Source organism: Myxine glutinosa, chromosome 2 (genome assembly GCF_964187855.1).
Source record: "Myxine glutinosa chromosome 2, kmMyxGlut1.1, whole genome shotgun sequence".
In the NCBI taxonomy this organism is placed as follows: domain Eukaryota; kingdom Metazoa; phylum Chordata; class Myxini; order Myxiniformes; family Myxinidae; genus Myxine; species Myxine glutinosa.
In genome coordinates this window covers 30,379,949-30,397,849 of record NC_136262.1, presented here as the reverse complement: position 1 = coordinate 30,397,849, position 17,901 = coordinate 30,379,949, and the positions used below count along the sequence as shown (strand labels likewise).

At 47.6% G+C, this 17,901-nt stretch overlaps 1 protein-coding gene across 1 annotated transcript in view; it reads left to right on the top strand.

The window, feature by feature from the left end:
* Positions 1–1,175: 1,175 nt before the first annotated feature.
* The window catches only part of LOC137421931 (uncharacterized), a 30,416-nt gene continuing 13,690 nt past the window's right edge, over positions 1,176–17,901 (top strand). Inside the window, exons 1-3 of the mRNA XM_068108528.2 lie at positions 1,176–1,258; positions 16,046–16,145; positions 16,599–16,916. Coding sequence (XP_067964629.2) covers positions 16,087–16,145; positions 16,599–16,916 — 377 coding nt within the window. The 5' untranslated portion in view covers positions 1,176–1,258; positions 16,046–16,086. The remainder of the gene's footprint in view (positions 1,259–16,045; positions 16,146–16,598; positions 16,917–17,901) is intronic.

Below are 17,901 nucleotides of genomic sequence, written 5' to 3'. Positions count from 1 at the left end.
ACAAGGGCTCAAATTCAAGATCCTGGGATCTTAAGCCTTAAGTGTTCAACCAAAACCAGGCTTTCTGAATGCACTTGTGAGGGCGGGGGGGGGGGGTGAGGGGAGTCGGGAATAGGAGCGGGGAGGGGGAGGATAAAGCAGGCAGGGATGTTTGCTGCAGGAGGTTGGATATTATATGCGTTATAGTTACCTCCGCCACCAAAGGTGGATGGAGGTTATGCTTTCACCCCTGTCTGCTTGTCTTTCTGTTTGTTTGTGAACAAAATATCTCAAAAAGTTGTGAACGGATTCGGACGAAATTTGGCAGAGACGTAGCGTATGTGACAAGGACAAAATTATTAGATTTTGGTGAAGATCCGGATTCGGATCCGGCTACTAGAATTTTTAAAGTGATTCTTCACCATTGGGAGATGGGGTCAAAAATGATACATAGCAGGATATCTCAAAAATTTGTGGACGGATTTCGACGAAACTTGGTGGACAGGTTGGGTGTCTGACAAGGACAAATAGATTCGATTTTGGTGAAGATCTGAATATGAATTTGGATATGAGAATTATTTAATTTTGTAAGTGAATCTTCACCATTGAGTGATATGACCAACCAGGTGGAGGTAGGTATGCTCTCTACTGAGTGCCGTTCCAGTTTTATATGTTTCCCCATTGATGAAGTCATGGGAAATGTTCCATTCACGGTATTATATAAAGTTGCTCCTTTTGTCCTACATGATGAAAAGGGAAGAAATACTAAATGGTATATAAATAATAGCCAATGTCTGCATTTGTCTATCACTTTTCAAAGCATCCTCACAAGGCTGCACTTGGATTGGACAGTGAACGGATATGGTGTGCACTGTGCGCTACACACACTACAAGCAATTAGGGAATGGAGAAATTTGTAAACACCACCTCACCAGTTCCCCCTTTCCACCCCTCTACTCTCCCAACCCCCACTCGCTGCCTCCCAAAACGCACCATCACCATACCACGCCCACAACTGCAAAACCACGCCCACAACTGCGAGACCACACCCACAACTGCGATACCACGCTCACAACTGCGATACCACACCCACCGTCACGATACCCCGCCCACCAGCACTCAATTCCAACCCGAGCTGCAGTTGTGAATCCAGGTCGTGCCATTCCTGCCCAACTCGTCCACTCCAGTGCCCCCAACCCCTCCCCTGTTCCCCCATCCCCGTTTTAACTCCTCTTTCCCTTCTTCTGCCCGGTACATTTGCATCCCCGCTGCCGATAAGGTGAGGGCGTCCGTGGCGCAGAATGGCTGGCCCGTGATTCATCACGAGTATCGGAGCTTTCCGCGTGCTGAACATCAGCTTGATACTATGGATTCATCTTTAGATTCCTTTCGGAGGCTTTCCTAATCACGAGAGTTAAATTCGTCTCTCGGCCGGGTAACTGCAATCTTTGCCCATCACCCCCCTTTGCCCATCACCGACCGGGTTACTGCAATCTTTGCCCATCACCCCCCTTTGCCCATCACCGACCGGGTTACTGCAATCTTTGCCCATCACCGACCGGGTTACTGCAATCTTTGCCCATCACCCCCCTTTGCCCATCTTTGCCCATCACCGACCGGGTTACTGCAATCTTTTCCCATCACCCCCCTTTGCCCATCGCCGACCGGGTTACTGCAATCTTTGCCCCCCCCCCCCCCCCACATCTTCACCCCAAATACCCCCACTCCCTCCTCGTTTTCGCCACCCTCTCCATTTCTATGAATGAAAGGAACCCAACATGATCACGTTTCGCCTAGTAATGTTCAATCCGAAGTACTCCAGGTATGTATACATAGTACGTACTAATTAGCGGCATTTCACCAATTCCAAAATCATTGTTGTTTTGGCGGGAGGAATCCGAAACGTGGAGGGAACAAGGACAGCGCGAACAGATCGATTCCCCCATTTAGTTCATGCCCGTTTCTATAGGGACAGGCGGCCTTGTCGCGGAGGGAAACCGAACAACGCGGGTCCGTTGCCAACACCGAATTTCCTCGTCCTGCCGTGAGATCCACCGTGTTACCTCCACCAATTCCAAATCCGAACCGAACAGTCTGTACATTCAATGCAAGCCTACCGGTTTCACCTTCCTTACCCGATTCACTTTTTTTTAGGGAGATGCTATACCTGGTTACCTCCGCCATATCTGCGATTGATGGAGGTTGTTTTCACCCACATATGTTTGTTTACGAACAGGATAGCTCAAAAAGTTATGAATGGGTTATGACAAAACTTTGTAGATGAGTTGGTTAGGTGACGAGAACAAGCCAATTCGATTTTGGTTCAGGTCGGAATCCAGATCCGGCCTATCAATGGGATACAAAATGTAAACTGTTCAGGCAGGTGGAGGTATGAGTGCAGCTCGTTTCGTTTTTTGTATACAAAATATATGCTCGTGCAAAAGTGGATATATTTTGTATATAAATGGGGATACATATATATACACTATATGGCCAAAAGTATGTGGACACCCGAACCTCACACCCATATATGCTCGTCGAACATCTGATTCCAAAATCATGGGCATTGTTACGGATTCGTCACTTCCGTTGTTGTGGTTTTCATCCACTGAAAACATTTTTGATTCCATGTACTATTATTGTTGTCGTAAGGGAAATAGAAATTACTATTTTCAAAAGGTAAAAAAGTTAATGTTTTAAATGAAACCGGAACCGGACGACGAAGAAGAGGAAGAGGAGGAAAAAAAGGCGGAGCGAGTGAGTCGGAGAAGAAGCCTAGCTGCTTCGAGGTCTGGAGCGAACGATTGACGAACGAGAGTCACGAGTGAACTTTGGGTTTCCCAGGAAAGGGATTCCTGCAACAGAGTTGTTATCGCTGTGACAGATCAACCTGCATGTCAGGTTTTGCGGTTGATTCCAAGGAGAATCATCGTAGTGCCGTTACGCCTCGAGAACGGGCCGTCGGCCATTTTGACTCAAGCGCTTCGCGCTTCGCTCAAGGTTTTTCACCGCTTCAACCATTTTCGCCGCATTCAGACGTTAATCTGGTGTGTGTGTGTGTGTGTGTGTGTGTGTCTGTGTGTGTGTGTGTGTGTGTGTGTGTGTGTGTGTGTGTGTGTGTGTGTGTGTGTAACGTGACTTTTGGAGTGGGAAATCTGCGGTTCGCCGATTGAGAGCCGTCAAACGTCCATACCTAAAGGTGTGATTTCCCCGTCGCTTCTCGAGGACACCTTCGCCCATCTTTGGCAGTGTAACTGTCAACCCAACGGGATTCTGGTCTCGATACGACATCGTACGGACGATCACTGGAGTGGATCGACTTTGGCTTGATGCCGGAATACGACTTTGGCTTGATGCCGGAATACGACTTTGGGTTGATGCCAGAATAGAGACATTGGGGAATGTTCTTCTTTTCGCTCACTTGGAGCACAGTGAGTTATATTGTACGAACCTGATGGTACCATCATAGGAAATATATTGTTGCGGATCTGCCGCCGGCCTTCTGACCTTACCAAGGGGCGATTAGTCCCCTTGTCTTTGACTGACCAGGCGCGACCCAAGACCTATGACGTCCCTTCTGGACAGCGTGAAATAGGGTATCAGGACCAAATTCGCTATTACCTAAATACTCACGCTGCCCTGAAGCGAGGAGATAAGCCTCGCACGAACCACGTGTGTTGATACGCCGAGCGGTTGCGAACACGTGATCCGCGCCGTTATCACTTACTAGACCCCGATTCAAGCGATTCTTATTCGTACCACGCTTAGTCAATGGAGAAATCACAAAGGCGATCGAATTGGAAAGCAAAGGAATAACAGGTTTAATTATTATTACACGTATGTACAGTTCAGGATGAAGAGACACAGCGCAGCTTATACAGTCTTATTCTTAATCCCAAGGACACGGGCCCGTCTCACACACACACTCACACGGGGATTGCAGATGGCAGGACGGTGTTCACCAGCGCGTCCAGGGATGGCTTCCGTGCAGCTCTCTCTCCGGTCCCCGGCACGTCCCTTGGAGATGGAAGTAGGTGAAGGCAGGAGCTCGCCGCGTGTCATTTGAACGGAGCGGGTTATCACGGGGAGAATTGGTAGGGAGCGGACTTTGACGCGGCTGGCAGTTATTCACTCGCGGCTATTACCGCATTTACTCGAGTGGGTGAAAAGCGCAATATGCGGTCCCTGTGCGTCTGACTGCGCCTGTGTATGTGTACCGCCAACGCTTCTCCTTCTTCCCCTGGGCGTGCACGTTATACTGTGAGGTTACAGTTCACAATGGCGTCTCCACTGAACAAGTCCTTCAAATCCTCTCGCATCAAAGTCCTGCTGATAAGTCCTATCGCACCACTGGTGGAAGTAAAGTCCTCTTACCACGCTGTAAGTCCTCTAAGTCCTTACGAGGGCTTTGCGCAGCGCGTTATATAGGCACGCCCTGCGAACCTTCTCGAACTCACCAGATGCGCCTCACCACGCCCTCTCACGCCATGCCGCTAGAGCCCTGATTAGCTGGTGGCTCTTACCGTCATCGCCTCCGCCGCTCCCGATCTCAACGCCGCTCACCCCGACCCCGCGCTCCTCCTTCTCAGGCCTACCTCATGTTACTCGACTAGTGGTCAGCCGAATGGGGCGCGGGAACAATTACGCCCATAGAGGTAGAATTGGAGGTGGGACGCAAAATGAATGGAGGACCTATTCTCATGTCTTTACACAACGCAGGCACTAAGAGAGGAAATGGCCTATTCTTACACATACTAAGACATAACTATACTACAAATGGGCCTTTATGTTGCTTGTGTGACTAACTATGGGGGGCAACCCTTTAACCTTTAATGACTTCAATGTGCCAATCTCAAAACCGCAGCAATATATTGGTTGTACAATTGATTACTATTGTTTTTGTGTTGTTATTCTTGTGTGACCTTAATACAATATTTGTTTGTTGGTAACAATTGGTGTGGTTTCACCGTTGATCTTTGACACAGAATAACACATCTTTCTGCCGTGACTCCTCTCGGGGCTCGGAGGTACACCGTGACCAGGGTTTGGGGAGGAGCACGTAACAGAAATTGGGGGCTCGTCCGGGATATTGGGGGCTCGTCTTTGCTGATTAAATTCCCAAACATCCTCGTCTGGGATTAAATTCCCCCAACACTCGTCCAGGATAGAATTCCCTAACTTTCCCAAAATTCCCAAATTTGGAATTTTTCTAGCATTCCCAAATTTTTCAAAAAAAAAAAATTGATATTTTTGTGTGAAGGTTAACAGGTGCTAACTAATAGTCACCATGGTGTTTGACACAGAAAAGTTTGCGGCGTCCCCAAATGAGGCACAGTTCCAAGCGTTAAAAAGATCGGAACTCTTGATATTGGCCAAATATTTTAACTTGGAGGTCCGAGTTAATATGAAGAAAGCAGAGATGCAGACGTTGGTGGTAGAATATCTGGTGGGACAAGGAACATGGAAAGAGGTAGCCTTGGAATGGTTACCCGAGGAAAAAGAAAATGTGGAGCTCCAGAAAATGGAGATGCAACTGCAGAGCCAGGAAAGGTTAAAAGCAGAGGAAAGGAGAGCTGAAAAAGAACTCGAGGAAAGAAGAGCATAGGAAAGGATAGCTGAAAAAGAACTCGAGGAGAGAAGGGCAGAGGAAAGGAGAGCTGAAAAAGAACTCGAGGAAAGAAGAGCAGAGGAAAGAGCAGAGGAAAGGAGAGCTGAGGAAGAAAGGAGAGCAGAGGAAAGAGCAGAGGAAAGGAGAGCCGAAAGGGAGTTCAAGGAACGTGACATGGAGTATCAGAAGGAACCTAAACTCAGGGAGCTGGAATTAATGGGAGAACGGAGAGATGTAGTATCCATGCCGGCTAGTTCGACAACTAGTCAGAACACTTGGGATGTTCGTAGGCATGTGAGGCTAGTTCCACCCTTCAATGGAAAGGAGGTAGCCAAGTTTTTTTTACACTTTGAGAAAGTGGCTCAAATGCCAAAATGGCCTGTAAGGTCCTGGACTATGTTAGTGCAAAGTGTTCTGGTGGGTAAAGCTCAAGATATCTATTCGGCTTTACCGATTGACCAATGTGCAGATTATGAGATAGTGAAGAAAACCATTCTCAAAGCCGATGAATTGGTCCCTGAAGCCTACCGGCAAAAATTCAGGAATGCCAGGAAGAGGGAGAGTGAGACCCATGTGGAGTTTGCCAGAATGAAGGAAACCATGTTTGATCGGTGGTGTGACTCGAAGGGGATTGGGAAAGACTTCAACCTGTTGCGACAATTGATCTTGGTGGAGGAATTCAAACAGTGTGTCCACGCAGACATTAAAGTACATCTGGATGAAAAGAAAGTACCAGAGTTGTATGAGGCAGCAACCGTGGCAGATGATTATGCCTTGACACACAGGATGGGGTTCCACAAACCGAGCTTCCCGCCTAGAGTTAGCCAGGGGAGTAATGGTAAATCAGGTGCGGAGAACAAATATTCATGGAGGCGGCCTAGAGATGACGATGGGGACAAATCTGATACCGCGATTTTTAGGGATCAGAAGACTACAGTTCCAAGACAGACATATCTTCCGGGGGGCCCGAGGCAGACCACGAGTTTTTCCTCCGGACCTACTTGCGCTTTTTGCAAGAAACCTGGGCATTTGATGTCCCAATGTTACGCCCTGAAAAGGAAAAATCAGGAGCGGAGTCAAACTCGTGCAACTCCGAATGCATTGGCAAATGCGAGAAATCGTCCTTGGAGGACAGTGCCTTGTGAAGTTTCCCATGCCAAAGTTACGGCATCACAGAACGACCTTGTTCAAGAGGGTTACAAACCTTTTATTTCAGAGGGGTTTGTGTCACTGGATGGAGACTTAACGAACCAGAGACCTGTTAGGGTATTGAGGGACACAGGAGCACATCAATCTTTGATGCTTGAGGGCATTTTGCCATTGTCAGAGAAGACGGCAACTGGTGTTAGTGTTCTTTTACTGGGGGTTGGTGGCTATGTTAAAGCTCCACTTCATGTCATCCATTTAAAGTCTGATTTGGTGTCAGGACCGGTCACCGTAGGTTTACAAGCCACTCTTCCTGTAGAGGGAATCTCTTTTGTTATCGGGAATGATTTGGCCGGTGGTCGAGTTTCTGGTAATCCGATGTTTGTTGAAAAGCCTAGTAGGGAACATAACACCGCACAGTTAGAGCAGGAGATTCCGGGTATCTTTCCATCCAGTGCAGCGACTCGTGCTATGAGTAGGAAGCGCTCTGAAGAGGAGAAGGTACTGACGTCACGCTTTGCACAGTCACTTCTTGTCGAGTACCCTGAAACTAAGTGTCAGCACACACAAGTCATGGATGGAGGCAATGTTGGAAAGCTCTTTGTAGGTGGACTGATCTTTGACACAAGAGAAGATGTTCTGGACTCTATCTTTGGCAAATATGGACCACTCTTGGAAGTGCTGCTGATAAAAGACAGGGAGACGCAAAAGTCGAGAGGGCTTGGCTTTGTCACGTTTGAAAACACAAAGGACGCCAAAGATGCAGAAAAGGATTTGAATGGCAAGGATTTGGATGGTCGGACCATAACAGTAGAGAAGGCAGGCCATGGGCATCGAGGGGGCTACTGAGGAGGAAATCGTGGAGGTAGTTTCAGGGGTGGCTATGACTCCTGGGGTGGGAGTAGTAGTTTTGGTGGCGGCCGCAGTCGTGATTACTACGAAGGCTCCCAGCAGCAGCAGCGCAGTTTTGGCAACTCTCGATGGGATGACTATTACGGTGGTAGCCGAGATGGGGACCACTACTCACGTGACTACAGCACCCGACTCTACAACCGTGATTATGATTTTTATGATCAAGAGAAGAGTTGGAAGCACTGAGTGCTCAGGAGCAGCCGAGCCAAGATTCCTACACAGATTAACCCGTGAACTCCACGTTCCTAAAGGCGTCCATGCAGTGAATACTTCCAGGCCTCACCACCCACCACCATGAAACCTTGCTCTCAGCTCGGCCTCCTTCAAAAAGTGCTATAAATTTGCTTTGCTTTGGATTTTTGATCACAACTCCTTAACCTTCATTCAAAAGATGAAAAATAAAAACCAGAGGTTGATGAGATGGAGTTTGGCTTTGCAGGAGTTCAACTTGGAAATTGAGCATGTAAAGGGCAGGGACAATGTCGTTGCTGATGCTTTGTCCAGAGTGAACTAACTTTGGAAATTTCTGTAAGTTGTTTGAAAGTTTTGTTGCTTTATTTTGGGGAATATTAATTATTGTTGCTCACATGAATTGATAATTTGGGTGTGAGTTTTACTTTTGTTTGTTAAAAGAGTTTTTGCCTGCAAAGAAAGTTTTCACGATGTTCAAACTTTCTTTCTTGAGGGGGGGAAGTGTTACGGATTTGTCACTTCCGTTGTTGTGGTTTTCATCCACTGTAAACATTTTTGATTCCATGTACTATTATTGTTGTCGTTAGGGAAATAGAAATTACTATTTTCAAAAGGTAAAAAAGTTAATGTTTTAAATGAAACCAGAACCGGACGACGAAGAAGAGGAAGAGGAGGAAAAAAGGCGGAGCGAGTGAGTCGGAGAAGAAGCCTAGCTGCTTCGAGGTCTGGAGTGAATGATTGGCGAGCGAGAGTCACGAGTGAACTTTGGGTTTCCCAGGAAAGGGATTCCTGCAGCAGAGTTGTTATCGCTGTGACAGATCAACCTGCGTGTCAGGTTTTGCGGTTGATTCCGAGGAGAATCATCGTAGTGCCGTTACGCCTCGAGAATGGGCCGTCGGCCATTTTGACTCACGCGCTTTGCGCTTCGCTCAAGGTTTTTCACCGCTTTAACCATTTTCACCGCATTCAGACGTTAATCTGGTGTGTGTGTGTGTGTAACGTGGCTTTTGGAGTTGGAAATCTGCGGTTCGCCGATTGAGAGCCGTCAAACGTCCATACCTAAAGGTGTAATTTCCTCGTCGCTTCTCGAGGACACCTTCGCCCATCTTTGGCAGTGTAATTGTCAACTCAACGGGATTCTTGTCTCGATACGACATCGTACGGACGATCACTGGAGTGGATCGACTTTGGCTTGATGCCGGAATACGACTTTGGCTTGATGCCGGAATAGAGACATTGGGGAATGTTCTTCTTTTCGCTCACTTGGAGCACAGTGAGGTATATTGTACGAACCTGATGGTACAATCATAGGAAATATATATTGGTTGTACAATTGATTACTATTGTTTTTGTGTTGTTATTGTTGTGTGACCTTAATACAATATTTGTTTGTTGGTAACGATTGGTGTGGTTTCACCATTGATCTTTGACACAGAATAACACATCTTTCTGCCGTGACTCCTCTCGGGACTCGGAGGTACACCGTGACGGGGGTTTGGGGAGGAGCACGTAACAGCATTAATATAGAGTTGGTCCCCCCCCCCCCCCCCCCCCCATTGCTGTTATAACAGCCTCCACTCTTCTGGGAAGGCTTTCCACAAGAAGACTAGATGTTGGAACATTGCTGTGGGGATTTGCTTCCATTCAGCCACAAGAGCATTAATGAAGTCAGGCATTGATGTTGGCCAATTAGGCCTGGCTTGCAGTCAGCGTTCCAATTCATTCCAAAGGTGTTCAATGGGGTTGAGGTCAGGGCTCTGTGCAGGCCAGTCAAGTTCTTCCACACCGACCTTGAAAAACCATTTCTGTATGGACTTTGCTTTGTGCACGGGGGCATTGTCATGCTGAAACAGGAAAGGGCCTTCCCCAAACTGTTGCCACAAAGTTGGAAGCACACAATCATTTAGAATATCATTGTATGCTGTAGTGTTAAGATTTCCCTTCACTGGAACTAAGGGGCCGAACCCAGACCATGAAAAACAGCCTCAGACCATTATTCCTTCTCCACCAAACTTTACAGTTGGCACTATGCATTCGGGCAGGTAGCGTTCTCCTGGCATCCACCAAACCCAGATTCGCCCGTCGGACTGCCAGATGGTGAAGCGTGATTCATCACTCCAGGGAACACGTTTCCACTGTTCCAGAGTCCAATGGCGGCGAACTTTACACCACTCCAGCCGAAGCTTTGCATTGCGCATGGTGATCTCAGGCTTGTGTGCGGCCATGGAAACCCATTTCATGAAGCTCCCGACGAACAGTTGTTGTGCCGACATTGCTTCCAGAGGCAGTTTGAAACTCAGTAGTGAGTGTTGCAACCGAGTACAGGCGATTTTTACGCGCTACGTGATTCAGCACTCAGCGTTCCCGTTCTGTGAGCTTGTGTGGCCTCCCACTGCGCGGCTGAACTGTTGTTACTCCTAGACGTTTCCACTTCACAAAAACACCACTTACAGTTGACCGGGGCAGCTCGAGGAGAACAGCAATTTGACGAACTGACTTGTTGGAAAGGTGGCATCCTATGACGGTGTCACGTTGAAAGCCACTGTGCTCTTCAGTACGGCCCATTCTACTGCCAATGTTTGTCTATGGAGATTGCATGGCTGTGTGCTTGATTATATATATATACCTGTCAACAATGGGTGTGGCTGAAACAGTCAAATCCACTAATTAGAAGGGGTGTCCCCATACTTTTGGCCATGTAGTGTGTGTGTATATATATATATATATATATATATATATATATATATATATATATATATGCGCAAAGGGTAAAAAGGCAAAGTACTAAGAGTGGCGCAACAGGTAGATGAAACAAGCAAGGGAAAGAAAACAGGGAAGAAGAGAGAGTGGGAAGAGAGTCAGTCACCTGCAAGTAAGAAGGTTGAATTATGAGGACACCGAAGAGAGAGGGAGATGGCATGGAGGGGATAGTGGGAATGAGCAGGCTCAGGAAGGCAATTCCAGGAGCGGGAGAAAAGAAGTACAAGAGAGTGGAGGTGTGCATGGAGCCTGGATTTTAGGATCTGGCCTCTCAATCAGGAGGTAACCAGGAGGATGTTGGTGGAAGAACGCATGCATCCTGGAGGAGCTAGGGAGGACCAGAAGGCTCAGACCAGAGGGAACCTCAGACTGGAGGAGCTAGGGAGGGTCAGAGAACAGAGGGAGCCTCATACTTGAGGAGTTAGGGAGGACCAGAGGGCTTGGAGACCAGAGGGTGCCTCATACTGGAGGAGTCAGGGAGGGCCAAAGGGCTCAGAGACCAGAGGGACCCTCAGACTGGAGGAGAGGTGGTGAGAAAACAGAGAGGTCACCAACCTGTTTGTAATCTGAGAGCTCCAAGCCTTGTGCATCCACCTAATCACGTGAGATGCCAATAATGCTGAGAGCTCGAGATTCTACTAAATCTGAGAGAGAGAAAAGAGACAAAGGCCTTTTAGGCTGTCAGTATATCTGAGTTTTTCAAGGAATGTCTAAGAACGTCAGGGGATGCCCAGTGTGCCCGGGACAGAACAGAACAAAATGAACAGTAAAAAGAGAAGGGGAAAACACATCAAAAGCAGTGTTGAGGGACAAAATCACTCTTTTCACTCTCCTTGCACTGCCCTCTTTCCATCCCACCCAGCAGGAGTACCTCTGGCTATGGCTTCCTCTCCGCTCCCACCTTTTGTTCATATGTGTTTTGTACCATCCTCCAAACAGTGATGACCCCATTTACATTTCGCTGTCTGACAACAGGGACAAACTTCTATCCACTCATTCCAACTCTCTCTTCCTCATCGGTGGCAACTTAAACTGGCATCATGCCAGCTGGCTGGGTGTGGGTACCTCTCACACCAGCCATGGCACCACAACAAAGGACTTCTGCGATTCACTGTGACTGACACAATCTGTCAATTTCCCGACCCGAATCTCAGTCAATGGAGTATCTTCTCTTCTGGACTTGGTTATGAGCTATGACAAACTTCCCTGCAAATGTCTGCTGTTCTTCTTCTGCTTCAATCGGTTAATCTGATCATTTGCTTGTTAAAGTGGACATCTCTCTGGCCATTCTCAGAGAACCTCCTCAGTGACGACGAGTCTGGCATTTCACTCAAGTCGACTGACATGGTCTTCAAGCAGCCATCAATCATCTGGACTGGTCTCCCATCTCAACCCTTCCTGGGAATTCTTCCAAAGTAAATGTGTGTCTCTGTGTGTCTCTGTGTGTCTCTGTCTCTCTCTCTCTCTGTCTCTCTCTCTCTGTCTCTCTCTCTGTCTCTCTCTCTGTCTCTCTCTCTCTCTCTCTCTCTCTCTCTCTCTCTCTCTCTCTCTCTCTCTCACACACACAGATTTATCGCATCTCGTCTTCAGTTGTCATACCCTGCCTCCCGTCCATGGTACACTGAATCTTGTGGTGAGGCAGTTGCCCTGAAACAACTTGCCTTTGCCTCTTAAGCCGCTGTCACACCCTGATGTTTTAGCCAGCGTATGCCGACGTATGAAAAATTTGGCTACGTTAAGAGCACGCTGAAGCACGCTGGCATACGTCGTAGTACGCCGAGCTCGTCGACAAATTTTGTGCATGCACAAAATTTGTCGACGTATGCCAGCGTATGACTCACACCAGCACTCAATTTTGATACGTCGGCATACGCTGGCTAAATCGTCAATGTGTGACAGGGGCTTAAGAAGGCTAATCCAACTGAAGGCAATCTCAGTTCCTTTCACGAAGCTCGGAACAAGTGTGTCTACCCTCAGGAGAGCCATGAAGCACTATCTCTCTACTCTCAATTCTGAACTCTCAAACCTGCCTCCTTCCTCCAAATCCTGGTGGCATCTGGTCAAATCTGTTTCTGGTGTTTGTTCCCCCTCCATCCCCTCCCTTACCTCAAATGGCTACACAGCTGACACCACACGTGACAAAGCCGAATGCCTAAACTCTGTTTGCCTCAAAATATTGTGTCTCAAACCCATCTCTCTCTGAACCTACCTTATCCAGTCGAACCCAACTGCTCCTGGACTCTGTGTCCTTCTCTCCTGACAAGGTGGAGAGGTTTCTGTCAAACCTCGACTCTGATTCTGCAACTGGACCAGACGGCATCAGCCTACGGGTCCTAAAATCCTGCTCTGCTGCTCTTTCACATCTTCTCTGTATTCTCTTCACCCTCTCTTTTGCTCAAGATCATCTGCCATCAGTTTGGAAATCAGCCAACATCACCGCTTTACACAAAAAACGTGCAAAAACGGATCCTTGCAACGACAGACCAATCAGCCTGCTCCAAATTATCAGCAAAGTCATGGAATTCATCATTGCTTCGGATATGAAATCTTTCCTCTTCTCCAATGGCTTGATCTCTGATCATCAATTTGGATTCAGACCAGGTCATTATACTCTGGACATGCTGCTTCTGCAGTCTCAATAAATGGATGGAAGTCCTCAATGCCAAACAGGAAATCAGAGCCGTCTCCCTTGACATATTACGTGCCTTCGATATGGTCTGGTGCCCCGCTCTACTCACCAAACTCTCCTCCTATGGTATCCATGGAAATCTCCATGCATGGCTTGTGGACTTCCTCTCCGGTCATCGTCAACGTGTGACCCTGAATGTAATTCTCTCATCTCCCCCCTCCTGTTCAGGCTGGAGTTCCCCAAGGCCGTGTTCTGGGCCCTGTGCTCTTTCTGGTCTTCATTCATGATCTCTGACTCTCTGGAAAATCCTCTCTATCTCTTTGCTGATGACTCCACTCTCTGCTGCTCCATACCTCAATCCTGAGATTGGCAGTCTGCAGCCTCCTCACTCTCTGTAGACCAGGACAAAATCAGACTGGTCAAACAAGTGGAACATGTCTTTCAATCCTGACAAATCTCACACTCTTACTATGTCTCTCCGAAAAGACCGACTGAACAACCCTCCCATCTTCTTTGTCAACAATCCTCTCCAAGAAGTTCTATCACTCAAGCTTTTGGGTCTCACTATCTGCCATGATATTTCCTGGGAAAACCACATTTCCAAGCTGGCCTCCAAAGCCAGTCACCGACTGGGCAGTGGGCATCCTCCATCGTGCAAAGTCCTTCCTTGGCACACCTGAGCTCCTCACCACATACAAGGCTTTCATCCGCAGCTCAATGGAATACTGCTCTTCCCTCTGGGCTGGTGTTCCTGCCTCACACCTAGCTCGGCTTCATGCTGTTGAAACCAAAGCTTTCAGGAAACAGGGAGGGGTAGAAAGGATCATGGTTTTGGATGGGGGGTTGTTGTTGTATAGCCCTGGACCATTCTCTTGAACAAGCCCGCAGCACGGAGACAACCGATCAATCTCCCAAGAGCGACCCAGAGATCCCCCACTTGAGAGAAAGAGAGAAAGAGAAAGAGGACAGAGACAAGAGGGAAAGGGCTGCTGGTCCATGGAGACCAATCGGCACTCTAACCGGACTACGCTGCCCTGACAAATCCGGGCACCAGGGAAGATTCGGCCCCCGACTTGCTTTGGGGAGTACAACCACCACAAAGAGGCAGCCCTGATGGTTGTGGATGGGGGTGGGGGGGTGGGGAGAGGGTTATCTGAGATGGCAGTAAACAGCTGTCTTGAAGACCTGGAGGGAGAAATGAGTTTGAAGATTATGTGGAAGTTGGTTCCACAGCTGAGAATAAACAGGAACGAATGAGTGGAGGTGAGCAGTGATTCTGAATTTCGGTAGTTTCACCAAAAGTGGGTTGCTGGTGGACCACGTGCATCCTGCAGAAACCTGGGAGGGGGTGATTGGGCAAAGCATTGAAAGAGCAGAGGGTGCAAGACTAGAAAGGAGGTGGTAGAAGATAGAGAGTCCACTGACCTGTCTGCGATGTGAAAAATGATAGGCCCGTAGACAGCTTTACCGCGGGAGATTCCAAATGATCTTAAAGGCCTTGGTTTCCACAGCGTCAAACTAAACAAGGTGTGAGGCCAGAGGCATGCCATCCCAGAAGGGAGAGCAGCACTCCATCAAGCTGCGGATGAAGACCTTGTAGGTGGACAGATAAGGTAACACATCGTCAAGACCTTGTAGGTGGACATAAGAGTTCAGGTGTGCCTAGAAAGGACTTTACACGATGGAGGATGCCCAGTTGTCAGCTAGCTTTGGTGACTCAGACAGTGGTGGCAGACATGCCTGCCACCACTGTTGAGTGGACATGAATGATCCCACGGTCTTTCATGAAGTCAGCTATTTATACCTGGCACCCAGAACAAATTACAAGTTCCTGCATCATCCAGTGACACCTGGCCAGTCGATTCATCAAGGAGTTTGAACAAAAATACTCCGTAGTCGACTCCACAAGAAGGTGGAAATAATTGGGATCGATTTATAACGGATACTGTGTAAACGGCCAATGGTGTGTGTGCAGGTAAACCATATGTGATACAGTACTGTATATGAAAACAAATCTTCAATTTTAAACTATATACTGTAAAAAAAAAAAAAAAATATTTTTTTAATTGTCTCCCGCCTCTCTGACAAGGTCGGAGACCGGGGAAATTGAAGTGAGCTTCATCCGACTCACCGACTGATCATCCCTCCATGTGTATTTGTGTATGCGATATTTCAAAAACCGTTGAACATTTCGCTTCCATATTGCAGAGAGCTATTCCTCATGACATTATCTCAACACGATTAGATCACAGCCACAATTGGCTGAATTGTTTCCATGGCAACCATAATCGGTAACTTGGCTTGTGTATGCAATATTTCAAAAAACGTTGAACGTTTAGTGTTACCGCACACAGTAAGGTGGCAAATAGGCCCGAATCCCTGCCGAGAGCACCTGTATCAGTTGGCCGGCCCGACCGCTTTGACGATTCATCGGGATTCAGACTGGGCAACTGGGGACGATTCCGGCGACGACAGCAATATTCTGATGTACCAAACTCTGTTGCAGAGGATCGGTGCTGCCGAAGCAGTTTCTTGGCAAGGATTATACTGGGTCGTTTGCCATCGCTTCGGCAGTAGTAGTTATGGCAGGAATATGGAATTTGTTCATGGGGTCGGCGATAGCGCATGAAGGACACGGTTTAACATCCATCGGAGAGAAGGCGCACACACATTGATGAATCACCCTGCATGTGAGACACTGGCGATGACCGTTTAAACCTCGGTCAGGATTACAAACCCAGGCTAGACAGCTTGGAGGTGAGTGTGTGTACCTCTAGGCCATCCTGTCAGCCCCTTCTCTCCCTTTAATGTTTGGGCAGACGGCTATCGGAATGCCAACATCACCTGCTTCTTACCTTCCATGGCCGGATCCCCTCTGCCGCCCCAGCCAGACACCGACTGTGGGAGCACACCATCTCGGTAAGAGTTTGTTCACTTTCTCCCATCAAAACGTTTCTCTCTGGTGTTGCATATCATGTTTTCTACACCAACAGAACTCGACACTGGAAGCACATGCGCATGTTCATGAGGCCTAAGCCACAAGTTTCATTTGATGCTGTGTAACCATTCCATCTGAGACTATGAATGCTGAATTTAAATATTAACTACCATACCAATGTCGACGACCCAAATAACTTTGTGATGGTCGTTGGGAAGTTGGACTGGCATTTCAAAATGCAAATTGGCCGAAGTGGTGCCGTTCTCAATCCGGAACAGCTGGGTTTCTGAGTCGGAACGGTAGTTGAACCCTCACATGTAAGGAATTCAACAAGGCTTTACTCACGCCAAGCTGCTCACTTCACTGATGACATCATTACTTATTATAAGAAAAGATGTTTTAAAAATAATCCGATTGGTTTTTTTCTTCCTCAGCTCCCACAACATCGCCCGTCCAAACCTCTCTTCCATCTTTACCTCTGCTCCAGCCTTACTTCCACCCTGGGGAACAGCTCCTTCCATCTACCGTAGCCAATCTGCTTCCCAAAGTCCTCGCACCCATCGCTTCTCTGGTAGTTCCACCTCACCAGGACCTCGATCAGCTCGTCTGCCTAACTCCGTCACGTCAGCCGGCACGCATCCCATCCACCCTTCATCTCACGCAAGTCTCGGAGAAGTTGGGGATGCTTCTGGGAGTTCTAAAGTTGCATCTCCAGCACGTTGGTCAGGCAGGACGGGACCTGGGAAGGCTAGGTAAGTGAGGATGTTGAGAAAACTCATGAGTGCTTAAATATTCACAAATAACTGGTTGTGATTGGGATGATTCATATTCAAAAAGAAAGCACAACTGCCTAGCAAGGCAAGGGTCAGGTCAAACGTTTCGATCACCGTGATCTTCATCCAGTCTGTGCAACGGTTCTCTGCCAGGTGTTAAATACCTCCCATATTTGCAGTCATATGATGCCTCCCTGCCCCCCACCCCCTTCCACAAACCCTTTTCGAGCACATGATGCTTGCAAAGTGCCGGATGAAGACCACTCAGGTGTCAAAATTTCGGACCACTTTGGCCTTGCCTTGCTGGACAGCTGTGATAGCTAATATGGCACTTACAAAATGACGTCAAAATGTAGGACCACTTTGGCCTTGCCTTGCTGGAGAGATGTGATAGCTAATATGGCACTTACAAAATGACATCAAAATGTAGGACCAACCTGGTCTTGCCTTGCTGGACAGTTGTGATAGCTAATATGGCATTTACAAAATAACGTCAAAATGTAGGACCACTTTGGCCTTGCCTTGCTGGAGAGATGTGATAGCTAATATGGCACTTACAAAATGACATCAAAATGTAGGACCAACCTGGTCTTGCCTTGCTGGACAGTTGTGATAGCTAATATGGCATTTACAAAATAACGTCAAAATGTAGGACTGATTTGGCCTTGCCTTGCTGGAGAGATGTGATAGCTAATATGGCATTTACAAAATAACGTCAAAATGTAGGACCAATTTGGCCTTGCCTTGCTGGAGAGATGTAACAGCTAATATGGCACTTACAAAATGTAGGACCAATTTGGCCTTGCCTTGCTGGAGAGATGTGATAGCTAATATGGCACTTACAAAATGACGTCAAAATGTAGGACCAATTTGGCCTTGCCTTTCTGGACAGCTGTGGTAGCTAATATGGCACTTACAAAATGTAGGACCAATTTGGCCTTGCCTTGCTGGAGAGATGTGACAG